General features: G+C 38.9%; 1 protein-coding gene across 15 annotated transcripts in view; it reads left to right on the forward strand.

Annotated features, from left to right (window-relative positions):
• Positions 1 to 14,044, forward strand: part of ANKRD44 (ankyrin repeat domain 44) — a 135,434-nt gene that overhangs the window by 101,611 nt on the left and 19,779 nt on the right. For 13 of the 15 annotated variants that reach the window (XR_005562627.1, XM_027730680.2, XM_027730681.2 and 10 more), the window contains exons 17-18: positions 11,770 to 11,841; positions 13,325 to 13,526. Coding sequence is in view for 14 of the 15 variants with exons in the window: in XM_027730680.2 (XP_027586481.1) it covers positions 11,770 to 11,841; positions 13,325 to 13,526 (274 nt within the window). In the remaining variant the exon portion in view is untranslated. Of the gene's footprint in view, positions 1 to 6,071; positions 6,099 to 11,769; positions 11,842 to 13,324; positions 13,527 to 14,044 lie in introns of all 15 variants that reach the window. The other 2 variants (XM_027730679.2, XM_027730682.2) reach the window with 1 other exon arrangement.

A 14,044-nucleotide genomic window follows, 5' to 3' on the forward strand; every position in this document is an offset into this window, starting at 1 on the left:
AAACAATAGCAGCATTGATAAAATTACCAGAATCAAGATTAACCTTGTATGCAATGTAACCGTTTTTTTCTTTTGTTGTTTTTTACTATTTTCTGCCTGATTGATTAGAAATTGCATCTTATAAAAAGCCAAAAATTTTTAGCCAAACATTGGATTTAGGAGATGTGTGGTGTGGATTTACAGATGTTTGTGACTTGTAAAAGTAAGTGTCATGAAGATGGGTGTTAACTGCTTGATATCCAGGGTGATCACATATAAATAGATTTTAATTGCTTTAAAAAATAATAAAACTCTATTTAGAAAATTGTGTAGATATTCACGCTTTGTAAGAACACTGTGTGCTGTTTAGTGTTATATGTTGTTTGGTTCTTTCTATGTTGAAGATTCAAAGTATTTAATTATTGAGGAGGAGCTCTGCACAGCACATGCTGCTTTCACACCACATGTGCCACCACAGGAAAAATGCTGCAGCTGGCCTGTGGCAGGATCCCAGCAGCTTGGAAACCTTGGGCAGTAATTATGCCAGGGCAAGACTGGGTCAGAATTTCAGGTGGGATGTTAAGACTTTTTAGCTCCCATCTGCAAGCATGTATATTTAGGACACTTAAAATATCACTGCTCCTTTGTTGCTTGTGGCACTGAATTTGGCCTTGCCTTGTTTAGAGCCTTCTCCTAGAGCTGATCTCTGGTTACTCTGCCTGTGAGGAAGGAGGGGTTCTCTGCTGAGCCTGACCTCCATTTGGAACAAACCCAAATGTTCTTGGCATATATAGGGAGGGGAGTGCTCTGTGCTGTGTACAAGCCCACACATGTATACCCACAGCAATGTGTAATGCAATCTTACCCATGTCTCATCACCAGATTCTTGTATGACTTGCACAAGCAGAGACCTCTATAAAAGCATCTTCACTGGGGGATTCTCTTTCAGCCTCCGTATCATAGTCCCTGGGTGCCATGAGGCACGGATCAGGCATGGAGCAAGGTCTCCTCTCTGTTCTTTTACTTGTTGCTGTGTGTGTTTTCTGGCAACATATGACAGACCTGCTATTGAATCCTTGTTGCTTAGGCTTGGCAGACAAAAGAAAGAGCTGGGAATGCAGTGCATGTCAGAGGTGTTGGGTTTTCTTTTAATTTTGGAGGGTGAATTGCAAACTGTGGGCCAGAGACAGCTGTGCAGCAAGTGTTCTATATTTGGACAGAAAAATTCCATGTTTTCCCATCTGAGTCTTCCTGTATTTGTGACTATAGCTGCAGTATGGAAACCCAAGGTCAAGCGTCATTTACAGAGTTAGTCACACAGCTGTTCTGTGGACAATGGAAAAGTGCTATGAATTGTAGTCTTTTGGAGGCACGGGACCGATGTTCTGTACTAAGATGTCAACCTGCAAGTTTTGGGGGGACCAGGATTTTGCCATTGGTATTTAGAGTCTGACAAGCATCTCATTTTCTCTCTGGAATACAAAGGCTAAATGTGTCAGAAAGCATTTCTGCTCATCCAACAGTGGGAGCAGGACCTGTCACCTTTGCACTCACTGTTAGTAGAAGGTGATTCAGTTTTGTTGTAGTGAGCTACCACGTCCTGAGTTTAGTAACTTTATATTTGATAATGCTGACTAACTGACCGATACAGGAACCACCATTACACTGATTTCTTTGCAATGCTAGCATTCAGGATGGTAAAAGCAGTCTTGAGTAGCTGAAAGGTAATTGTACTGTGTGCATGAAATGGGAAAGAATCCTTGTGCCTGAGTTTATTCACTTATTCCAACATGAGACTCCCATGTGTTAAACCAATTGTTGTTTCCTGTGCTACTTCTGATAAAGTAGTGTCATCTATAGACATTACAATCCCATAATGCAGTCAAACTGGTTTTGACAGAGTTATGGTTGTTCATGGCTCTTTGAAGTCTGTGTCTAAAAGCTGCAATAAGGATTCATCTGGTGCAGATGGAAAGGAGCCTTGCTGTCTCGTGAGGCTGACTGGTCTCTTGGTCACAGTTTGTTGTGCTCTCTGTGGTAGACTATGACAAGGACTTCATCACGAGCCATGACCTTGATTTCTGGTAGCTGTTAACCGGGGTACAGTGACTGCTCTCGTTACTCATAATTGAATGAAGCACCCAGTAAAGTTTAATTGCTTCTAGGCAAGACTTTTAGCTAGAGGCCCCTTCTTTTCCACATAGCAGAAAGCACAGTAAGTCATGAAATGCCATCTTAGTCTTCAAGCCTTGTGTTTATCTTGAAAACCAAACCAACAGAGACGAAGGAAATGATCAACAAGCTGTGCCTTGTTTCTCTCTCCTGAGCCACACGAGGCTCTGCTCAGGAATGGTGCAGCTGCCAATTCCAGCTGCCAGTTCCAGGTAACTTGCACACTGAGATGATGGGTTCGTGTGTAGAGGAGGTGCACAAGGGCAGCTGGTTGTGACTGAGGGGTACTTGGCTGGTTTTATTGCTATAGCTTGGAAATAAGTTTTTCTTGTAGTTTTTTTTTCAGTGCCAGTGAAAAGGAAAATTAGATTCACAATATTTTTAGTTGCTCTTACTCAAGGAGCAGTGGGAGCCCGGCAGCCCTAATTCCAATGTAAATATGTCTGTAGATAGGCAGAGATATTTTTTTATTTTGTTTTCACATATGCAGTAATAAGATAAACTGATATCTTTCTTAAAAGCACTAACTTTGAACCATTAATCTGTATCACAGGAACTCCAACATATGGAGTATTCCTTTTAAAATATTTCCAGTCCTTTCTAGCCTGAAGAAGATATTCTCAGTCATGATTATTGAAATAAAACCATTACTTTTCAGTGCCAAATTAACTCTTATTTTACTGTTTTATCCCCTTGGTAAATATTTTTGTTTTATTATCAATAGATCATAAATTAAAATATCTAGGAATTATCTAGAACAAGACAGTTCCTTATGGGCCCAAAACTTGTTAGAACAAAGAGTTCATGTGAAATATGGAGCTTTAATTCTGGTCAAAACTAAGCCAAGGTGGGTGCAACAATAATCTTGTTTTTCTATAAGTAATGATTACTAGTATTTCTTTACATGCACAATACCAAACTTCAGCAAAACGTTAGGGAATTATGTTGGTGTTCCAGAATATGTCAAGTTCATCAAGGACCTTGTAAGACTAATTTTTATTTCCCCTCTTCCCTCTGTTTTTTATAACAGCTATCTAAAAGAGCTTATTTCTAAATAAATGTTCACTTTCAAAAGTAAGTCCAAAGAAGAAGATGCAGCATCCAGTGGAGTTTCCCCTCACTGGGGGATTTGGTCTGTGCTTTAAGCACCATAGCTTCTCAGTGTAATAAAATATTTATATGTTTCAGTACAGTTTAGAAAAGGTTGGTTTATCTATGAAAATATACTTTCATTTTTTTGACTTTTGTGTTTACTGTGAGCCCAATACCTTGGCTTATCTACATTTCTTTGTGTGAAGAGCAAAGGTATTAGGAGAAATAAGAAATAAGAGTGCAAAGGTCATATCCCTTGACCCAAACAAATAAAATTTGTGCCTGTGCGCTCCCACCACAGAATGCAACAACAGAAGCTTTTTTCCTGGAGGACCTTTAGGTTGTCTGGGATGTTAGTGGGGTTGTTGCCTGCAATGAATGATGTGATGTTGCTAAGAAGAGCAGAGTGCAAGTAGATTCTTCAGTTCTTTCTCCACTTGTAAGGAGCCATTCATAAAGGCTGAACGGTGGGCATGTGTGCTTGCAAGCAACTGACACTCCCATCTGCCTTCCTACTTCTAAAAATAGCCTCAAGTTTATTTAGATTGGGACTGACTTGGGTGTTCAGTAGTCAGGGATATTGGTCACAATTGCTAACTGGTATTTTAGAGCTGATCACATCACCAAACTACTTTGAAAAAAAAAAAAAAAGAAAAATAAGATGGGTTTTTTTTTTCATTGAAATGATCTCTTATCACAAAATCTTTATTGGTGTGAAAAGAGTGGAATTTAAATTGTAATTTCACATTAAAATTCTATCTGGAGAGACAGTCAAGCACTTTGTGCTGATAAAAATAGGTTTCTATGCAATGCTAGGGCAAACAGAATTAAATGCCTGTCTCCTGTAGTGAAATCTCTTCTCTGACTGTAAGAATTGATGGTTATTTTTTCTTTTAATCTGCTGCTCTTCTTATTCTATTAGTAAATGAAATTCATTCTTTGACTAATAGAGATTGAATCAGCCCAGGGGCTAATTCATTTGAGGCTGGGAAGAGAGCAAGGTTTAACCAAAAGCTGTGTCCAAAAGAAAAGCCAAATCTCTGCCTGCCTGGAGCGAGGTGACGGCAGAGCTGTGTGTGTCAGGGAGAAGGGGCAGAGGGAGATGGCTGGCAGCAGAAGGCCTTTTTGGCTGTGCTGTGAAAGGAGAGGCTGGGTAACAACTTTTATTAGCCCAGCCCTTGCCACTCCAAGGTAGTTAAGCCATGCCTTCAAACACTTGGTTCCTTAACCTGTGGAGAAATTGAAATCACAGACCCCATAACTCTTCGATGTGGCTGCTGCTCATTATCTATGTCTTGTATCAACAAGAATTTGTTCATTCATCCATCTGAGAGCAGGATGCTGGTAATTAGTGATGAGGGAATCACAAACATGGTTGGGATAGGTGTTAAAAAGCCTTTGCCACATGGGGATCTGGCTCCAGTGCTTGTCCTGTAGGCCTCCTCCCTGACCCAGATCTCTTTATTCAGGGGATACATCCTGGGTTTTCTCCTTCATAAATGCCTATCTCCAGAACCAACACCCTCCTTCTTAAACGGAATATTTTGTCTGAATCAGAGGCAATAATGTTTTGTGTGGTGAATTACTTTGCACTTCTCAGCTAAAAAAGGAGCTTCCATGTTGGAAAAGCTCTCATAGACATAGGTACAAAGTCATTAACTGAAGTTTTTCTAAAAGAGAAGAACTTAGGAACTTAATGCTCAAAAATAACTTTATTAAACCTAATTTGTCTCTCAGTTCTAGAATCCCTCAAATCATGGTAGACTGATTTAATTACTTGATGTCAGTATTTGTGCAATTTGTACCCCCTGGTTAAATCATCAATAGGAGCCTATATATGCTGGATATACTGATATATTTTAGCTTATCAGAGTACAATCTGTCTTAAATTTTATGTTTTGGAAAGTAGACAATTTTGATTTTAAAACTGTTTCCTAGAAAGCTAATGCTGCTTATGATCTCAGTGAGTGCAGCGATTTACCATTTGCACTGGCACCCTGCTGGCACTTTGGTTTGTAGGATAGAGTATTGCCTAGCATCTCTGAGGTTTTTTCTGTCTCTCTGGCAGATCTTGTCTTTTTTTAGTCTATATTTTTATTTTCCCGGGGTGGAGAAGCAAGGCACTTACATCTGCTGTCCTCTGACAGAGAACAACAAGGCCATTGCAGAATTGCAGGAGACATTTTTCCTTCAGTTTGGAAAGAGGTCATGGACTTCTGCTGTTGCCTTAAATACCTGTCTGTGTATCTGTGTGTGTGGTGTTTAAATGTAAATGTGAGAAGAATATCTGACACTCAAATCTACTGAATCCAACGAAAAGGACATTTGATCATGGCATATTGCACTGCATTAGAGTGCGTAGCTCAGAAAGAGCTGCAGTCACTGGGATTTTAGGGGTGTAATCAGGCTTATTTATTGAAGGCAAGATGTTTTCATACAGAACCTATCACTAGTTTATTTGTATTTGTAGGTTTACAAAGTGATCTAACTTCATTAAGCAAAGTTTCCCACAGTATATATTTTGTACCTGTAGGTCTGTTTGATCTTAAACATTACCATAATTTTCCTCTTTTCCCTCCTTCCTTAGGAAGTAATGTAACTGCTGTTTATCCACAGTGGCTGTAGTCTTGTTGCTTCAGGAGTATTTCCACTGTGGGTGGGCAGTGTAGACATGGGGCACACAGGATCAGGTCTTGATTCTGTTCGTGCACTGCTTGCAATGCAGTTATTGTACAGAAAAAAATAAAAAAAACCAAGAAACACTTGCAGATTACCATTATACTTGAATACTTCTGTCTTTAATTATTCTAATTGACATTTTTAATTAGATTGGAAGCAAAACTCCATTGGATATAGTGAGTAAATGAAAAATGATTGCATGTTGTGTATTTTCTTTGTATTTTGCAAATCCTTGTATTCACTCTGATAGAGGCTGAGGAAGAAGAATCACAACTCTAGCATGCCATGTACTTCAAGTAATTGCATGTGTGCTGCTTTTGCTTCCATTGGATTTCCTTCTTCCTGTTGCTTACAGGCTCAAGCTTTGCTCAAGTCTGTTGCTTCTCCTCAGTCAGGAGTTGTGAGTCCAGTGCACGTATCTGACTGGCATGACACTTTCCTGGATGTTAAAGTAACTTTGCATTTGGTAATGTGAAATGGAACCATCACTTATCTGTTTTCTGAAAGTTTGTGGCCAATTTCAAGGTGGTTCAGAGAAGAAATGTAAATGACACAGCTTCAAGTAAGCCTGAATTTAAAAAGCACTTATGGGTATTACAGAGCATAGGCTCAAATGAGAGGAGAGTAGCAAAAATAACACTGAAATGTACATTTTAAAAATTGACTGTCACTGTATTTCACCAGCATTCAAATTTTCTATCCAAAGAGGAAATTTTTAAGGATAATTATTTCTCTAAAGATAAGCCTTCCTATGCCTTTTGCACAACTCCATGAAATTTGCAAAAGCTTTACTGGCTAAAAGGGTCCTTAAATCAAAGTATGAGGCTCTAAAGAACCTCTGAGTTAGAATTTCTGGCCAGAAAGAAACATGATATATATGACTTGAGTGTGAAAGTCCCAGGTTCAAATCTCTGCTCTGGCTGACAAAGAAATTGGATTTCTATATCCCCAGAAGAGACCAACATATTGTGCTGGCTGGTACTGGGAGGGATCTCACTCTCATTTGGAACTGTCCTCCATGTATAAATACCCACTGGGTGAGAATCTCCTCTGTATGACCCACCAAGTATGGTTTAATATGAAATGGGTTTGTATGGAGTGGAAATGCTCCAGCAGAAGATCTATGCTCCCGGTGAGAACAGCCAGTGGCCTGGAGATTTGCTCAAGTTTTCAGATTTAGATATGTTTAGAGACTTGAACATTGTTCTCTTATATGCCAGGTAAGTGTCCTGTTTGCATGGTGGTGACTGTTCTGGTGGGGGCATTGGTTATTCAAACTTTGTACTGGAAGAGTTGCATGGAACTACTTGATGAATGTCTTCAGGCTCAGTCTACCTAAGCTCTTGTGAAACTACTTCTTACCTACATTATTTTAACTTCACCCATAATCTATGCATGTGAGTGAAATTGATGTAAATATTGATTAATCTGATTTTTTAAAGCCTGATCTTAGAAAAATGCCAGCCTCTGGGTTAAGGATGCACATTGACTTTAACCTGATCAAATTAAAATAATTTGAGCGTTTGTATTTACGAACATGGAGAGAGCTTACAGGATTGCTTTTTTCCCTGAGGATATGTTTGTGCCACTTTACCTGTTGAATTATTCAATCAGGAATAATTCTGAGATTTAAAAATGCACTTCCCTGTTATAAAGTAGTACAGAGGTTAATTCTTTTACTCTTTTCTATATAATCAGAAACAACTGATGAGAGTTTTCAATCATGTGCTTGCTACTTGCTGGAAAAGCCTTTATTTAAAAGAACCTGCTATTGGTATGTTTTCTCCCAGTAGAGACAATTATCTATTGCAGTTTATCAGGAAAGATGAGATGCAAAGTGACATCTAACTGATATATTTTTATTCAGTTCTGAAAGTGACATTAAAAATCATTACTAGTTCCACTTCTGAATGACCCTGTAAGTGATAAGCTGCATGGCTATGTAGTTATTGCAGAAGAGTAGTGTTCAACTTAAAATTTTGTCTCAATTGCCTTTTGATCAGCTCTTTGTGTGTGAAAATTTCTGAATGCTGTTTGATTAATAACCTTTCAGAGTAAAGCTATCTACAGAATACACACATTTAATCTAATGTTTTGCCATTTTACAATTAGCATTAAGAGTACTGGGAGTCTGTGTGTTGGAACGTTGAAGTTGCCTTACTAGAATAGTAAAACTCTCAAAGAAAAGTCACTTTAACTTCAGTGCTAGATAGCTCAAACCTTTGACATAACTATCAGGAGTGCATTTAAATAGCTGTGCCTGGAGGTGCCTGTGTGTGATGGCTCGGATGGGATCACACATTCTCTTCTCTTTTATGGTTTGAGATAGCACCCATCCTGTCCCATAGCACCACAGTGTCTATGGTTTGAAGTTTCTTTTGACTCTTCCTTTTAAAAGTGTAGCTTAAACCTTTTATGCATGATGAAAGTATTAGATTCTGTTCTGCCTAACAGTAATTTTAAATTACTCAGATGCTTCAGTGAGCTTCTTTTTTTTTTTTTAAACCAGAGCTGAATTTTAGAATATATTATAGTCTAGAAGGACAGTCATATGAAGTACCCTGACTCATTAAGTGGCATATCTGAACCCCCCAAACAATGAAGGGGGAGACCCAGACCATATCATATATGCCATATAGTAATTTCTTATAACCACAGAATAAAATCAAGCAGTAAATCCTCTTATGCCTATAAATATTTCCTTACTGCACAAATAGAATGGTGAGAACTGTAGAAGTTAATAATCTTCATACTGAACTGGGGGAGAGAAGATAGTTTAGAATAGTAACCTTGTAGTGCTGTTAGTTTGTAAGAATAGAACTGAATAATTGATGTGTTTTATCTTACTTTGTCTGTGTCTCCCTCCCAAAGCATTCACATTCCTGTTTCTGAGTCTGAAGAAGACTTCACAGAATGATTACATACAGTATTAAATAGTGCTGTTATGGGAAGGAAAGGGGTCATGCTGGAAATTTCCAGGAGGCAGAAAGAGAGTAAGGGTAGCCTTGCCTTTTAAAAGGTTCTAACCTAACCACAGAGAAGAGTGCCCATCAATCTCACTTGCAGTGTCTTTGCACAATTCTGACACGGGCTTCAAATCTGTGGCACTCAATATATAGAAACGTGATCAGCTAAAAGACATCCTTTCAAAGTCACAAAACCAAGAAATGTGATATGCTGGGACATTCTCCAGCCAGCCACGAGTAACCACAAACTATTAGTAATTCATGCTTATTTGTCTGTCTTCAGTGAAATGCCTTGGCCAGCTTTGCAGACAGGTGTGGATGGCAGCACAGCAGACACGCTGGGATTGCTCTGTGGGGTCTGGATTTAAGTTTCCATGGCTGCCAGGGCAAATGATTTTGAGTGGTAAATTCACCTTCTTAAAAACTGATGCAATTATGGATAGCTTCTTCTAAGTATAATGGAACTAGAATCACTCAAAGACACACTGTTTCATGTGCTCTTACAACAAGGAGATGTAATTTACTATAAATGCATCCACAGAACCATAGAGACACTGGTGCAACTGGAGAATTTCTTGGACCTCGCACTTTTTGTTTCTTTGTGCATAATGTTTATCCTTCAGGTGACTTAGTGTTAACTGTTAGAAAGGGGTACTTGACAGGAAAATAAAAAAAATTATTAATGCTGTTCTCTTTAATCTTCCTCTTCTTGTTCTCCTTTATAATTTCTCTTCTTGCACTGTGTGGCTCTGTTTCTGAGAGCTACCAGTTCTGCCTTCAAATTCTTATTTACGCTTGACTTTATGATGGAGACATTCAGCCTTATGACTAATAAGCTCATTAAGCCTAGTCTGCATCAGCCTAAACTGCTTTGACTTTAAGCCATGGAGATGCCTTTTGTGAGGGGCTCTTCAATCCCACAAACTGTGCCTTTAGAGCCTTAATTTTGTCAATTTTCTGTGTGGTTTCTTTCATTTACTTGAGAGGCAATTATCTGCCTTGTTCCAGGAGACTTTTGGAGCCTTCTGACAGGTGAAAGGAAGTATTTCTTTGTTACAGTTTTGATCCTGGAATTTCAACAGATGATGATAAATGTAATTAAAAGTGATTCAATTAGCCTGCTGTGCTGGCCTCATGGACTCAGAGTAAAGGCCAGTATTAGGTAGGCAGAGGAACAGGCTTAGTGCTTGGGTTTGTTTGGTGGGATTTTTTTTTTTTTAGATTGTTTACTCAGTAGGGAAAATCAGACGTATTCATGTATTCAGAGCTGGCTACTGCTTCATCCTGTTTACAGCTCTTTTATATAAGTAAAGAAGAGTATTTTAGCTGGAGGTGGTTCCACATGGTAACACCAAATGTGTTTCTTAACTGTCCCAAACCTACCAAGAAACTGGTGGGGGACTTGAATTTTTTTTTTTTCCCCCTGCCCTTAGGTGTAGGGAAGTGTTAAAATTTGTATTACCTGTTAATAAACACACCCACTTGCTTATGAGTGGTATTTTTATCAACACACACTTCTTTCCCAGTCTTGACATATTACTAGGCACAAAATATGCAAATAAATGAAATTACTGCTTAATTTTCTAGCTTTTCCATAGGATTCAGATTACTGCATTTGCTTGATAAGAGATTTGTGACACCTCATGCATTATTAATGCTGACTTTTATTCCAGTTAGATTTTTGGATAAATTTAACATTGATGTAGGTCTATTAAAGACTAACTTGTTACATCAAAAGTTCAGGTCTACATCAGAGTTTAGGACACGCCATCATCTTGCAGCGCAGGCAAGCCATCCGTAGGCTTTCACTGGTCTCTCTGGAGAGTTTTTCATGTTGTCATAGCCTAAAATTGTCCAGATTGTCACAAAAACTTCCTTTCCTCTTTTTCAGTCTTTTCAGAAATTTACTCTGTAAAAAAATAATAATCCAAAACAAATGAAAAGAGAATTCAAAAAAGGCTGTGAAAAGTTGAGTTGTAGCCTTGGAAATGTTACAAGTCAGTTGTAGTTGCCTGTCATGCTTTTCTTTCTCTTTTAGTCTCCCATTACTGATTTTCTGTAAAATGCTAATTTCCAGCCCCAAAGGCATTTGGAGACTAACACTTCGAGTAGTTATTAAGCAAAGGACCGTGCACATGAGCAGTGCTACTCACAAATGTTGAATTATCAATATTGTTGTCAACACCATGTATGATTTTCTCTGCGGCCTCAATTGAATAAGTTGTCAGGATTCATATTGTGGAATGATGGTAATCCATAGCTCCTCCTTCTAGATGGATGGAAACGCCTTCAGTTTTAAGCCTTAAAGTGCTTTAGGATCCCTTGGAATGAAGAGGATCATATAAAAGTGTGATGTGTGTTACTAGGTGTTTGCAGGAGTTCAAGGATGGGGGTTGCATTTTGGAAGACTGTCATTATAGGAGCAGATTCTTCTTTGATAAATTATAAAATTGACTGAATGATTCACGGCTCAGTTATAATTATTCCCAGTGCTAATTATGTGTCAGAATTATCCAAAACACTGTACCAGACATGGCTTGCATATGCTGTGTAATCATGAAACTGTGCTTTCTCCAGTGTAAACTTAGTGAGGGCTTTACTCCACAAATCCTTTCTTTTGAGGGCTCCTTTCTCACCCAAGCAAGTCCTAGGATTTCATGGAGACAAATTAATCAGGGTAAGGATGTTCATGACAAGCTTTTAAACTAGTCTTATAGCTTTACCCTGTGCAGAAAAGCTTGAGAACACTTTACAATCCTTCAATACTCACTGAGGCTAAAATATATTTTTGCTGATTTACAGATTTATAATCCATGAAAACTTATCCTGTCTCATGTAAAAATGTTTTAAGACTGCCTTTTTTTTTTCTTCCTTCTTCCAGCTTCTGGAAAAAACCAACAATATATTTGAAGAATCTGATTCTGCAGCTACCAAAAGTCCTTTGCATTTAGCTGTAAGTATGAGATGTGTAAAGCGTTTGATCAGTATCTCCTAGAATAATTCCTTAATCTCTGTCTTTGAAGCAAGTTTAACCATAGACTTGTTTTGAAAAAGGTGGGAAGGGATGTAGGCCTAAATGTAACAAAAACAGGTTCTGGGCTGGAATTGCTAATTAAGTTTTTGGCAGCTGAAGCTCTCGATTCTTACTGATTCTAACACTTCAGTAAGAAGATGACACAGGCACTGAAGTGAAATTAAATGGTAATTCACAACTTTTATTTAAAACTAGTTTATAAATATGGGGCCAGAGCTTAAACTTTGATCATGGAATATCATGGAATATGGATACTCTGATGTTCTTGTGGAGATGTGCAGTGCAAAAAACTGTTTGGTACACAACAGGGTGTGGGAAAGCGTGTTTTTAAACTCCTGCAGTGTTCTGTGAGAGTGCTATGGAAACTGTGATATCACAACAGAACCTAGCACATGTGGCCTCAGAGATCACAATAGCTTCTCTCTCCCAAGAGCTCAAGAGTCATGATCCCTCTTCCCAGTTCCCTCTTCCCAATCACAGAATAGTTGAGGTTGACATGGACCTCTGGAGATCAAGTCCCAGCTCTGTGGTAAAAGCAGAATCAGCTAGACCAGATTTTCTCCAGGCTGTGCTCCATCACATTTTGAATATCTCCAGGCATGGAGAGTCCACAGTTTCAACTCTGATAATAGTAATTACATAATCATGTATAAATAAAAAGGATGTTCTCTGTGAGTCTGACAGTAAGGAGAGGAGGGCAGTCCCTACAAAGTGAATGAAATATTTCCAGTTTCTGGGGCTATCCACTGGGTTTTTGCAGTGCCAGCTGTGTTTGTGTTGTTGGCTCCAGTGCGACTGTAGGTCTGGAAGTGCATGTACTTGTCACTGTGGTTGTTCTACCAAATGATTCAGCTGGCAGGAATACTCCATGAAGCATCAGCTATAAACAGCAGGTCAAGTTTGTGTTTGCATTTGCACAAAAGTCTGGTTTGAGAATTGCCCTCATTTAGTTGGAGACCAGCACGTGTCGAGTTTAGCAGCCAGTTAGGTGATAATCCATGCAAACTCTGACCAGTATCACTCCAATCAATTTAGTTTTTGAAGCAAGTGTTTCCCTGACAGATACTGTAGAATGTGAAAAATTAATTGTTGATTGACCTGTGCTGAATGGGCAAATTATTGCCTGAAACTCCTCATCTTGGGTTGTATTAGAAGGTTAGAACAAATCAAGAACCAAAATTTCTTTCCCTAAACACTAGGAATTTTTTAGTTTCTTGGCAACAGTGTAATTTGGGAAAATCTTTTCAAGCTGAAGAGAGAGTCAGAAGGAACCAAGAAAACTGTGTGATTTTTATTGTGTTTAGGAGACACTGACAGGGAGGGATTTTATTCACAATTTATATGAAAGGTCTTTGAAAGACAGGAGTTGTGTTCTTTAACATGACACATTTCATACTTCTAGGCCTATAATGGTCATCATCAAGCCCTGGAGGTACTTCTGCAATCTCTGGTAGATCTGGATATTAAGGATGAGAAAGGACGCACTGCTTTGGACTTGGCTGCATTTAAAGGACATGCAGAGTGTGTGGAAGCTCTCATCAGCCAGGGTGCTTCTGTCACTGTAAAAGACAATGTCACCAAAAGGACCCCCCTCCATGCCTCAGGTGAGTGTGATCTTATGTTACACTTGTGGTATAAACCCTACCATGTGGAAACAGTTACCTTTACCTACCTACTATCACTGTGCACATTTCTTCTAAAGGGAAGGAGATTTTCACATGTACTGAGGACTGATGCTTGTTTTCTGAGGTCCTACAGTTAAACCATTTATCTTCCATTTCATTGGTCTTTTTTTCTCTGTCCCCGTGGTTCAGTCCTCCCTCACACAGAATCCCATATTTTTCCACACCACTACTGCTCTGCCCTTCCCTGCTTGCCTTTTCTTTTCCATACCTCTATTACCAACTGCACTTTAAGATGTGTGGTGATTCCCTTGTGATGCCTTCTCTTAATGGTTCCTCAGCCAAAAATTCAGGGGAAGAGGGAACACTTGCCTCACGGTTTCTCCTTTGGAAGAAAGGTTGAAAAATACATGTAGGCTCTGATTGGTGATGAAATTATCCTGGTGTTCAAAACTTGCAGCCTTTTGCAGTGGCAACACTGTGGAAATTCACCACCTCCT

This window comes from Pipra filicauda, unplaced genomic scaffold, assembly GCF_003945595.2.
Source record: "Pipra filicauda isolate LSUMZ 115617 unplaced genomic scaffold, ASM394559v2 scaffold149_size4050908_pilon, whole genome shotgun sequence".
NCBI classification, from domain to species: Eukaryota; Metazoa; Chordata; class Aves; order Passeriformes; family Pipridae; genus Pipra; species Pipra filicauda.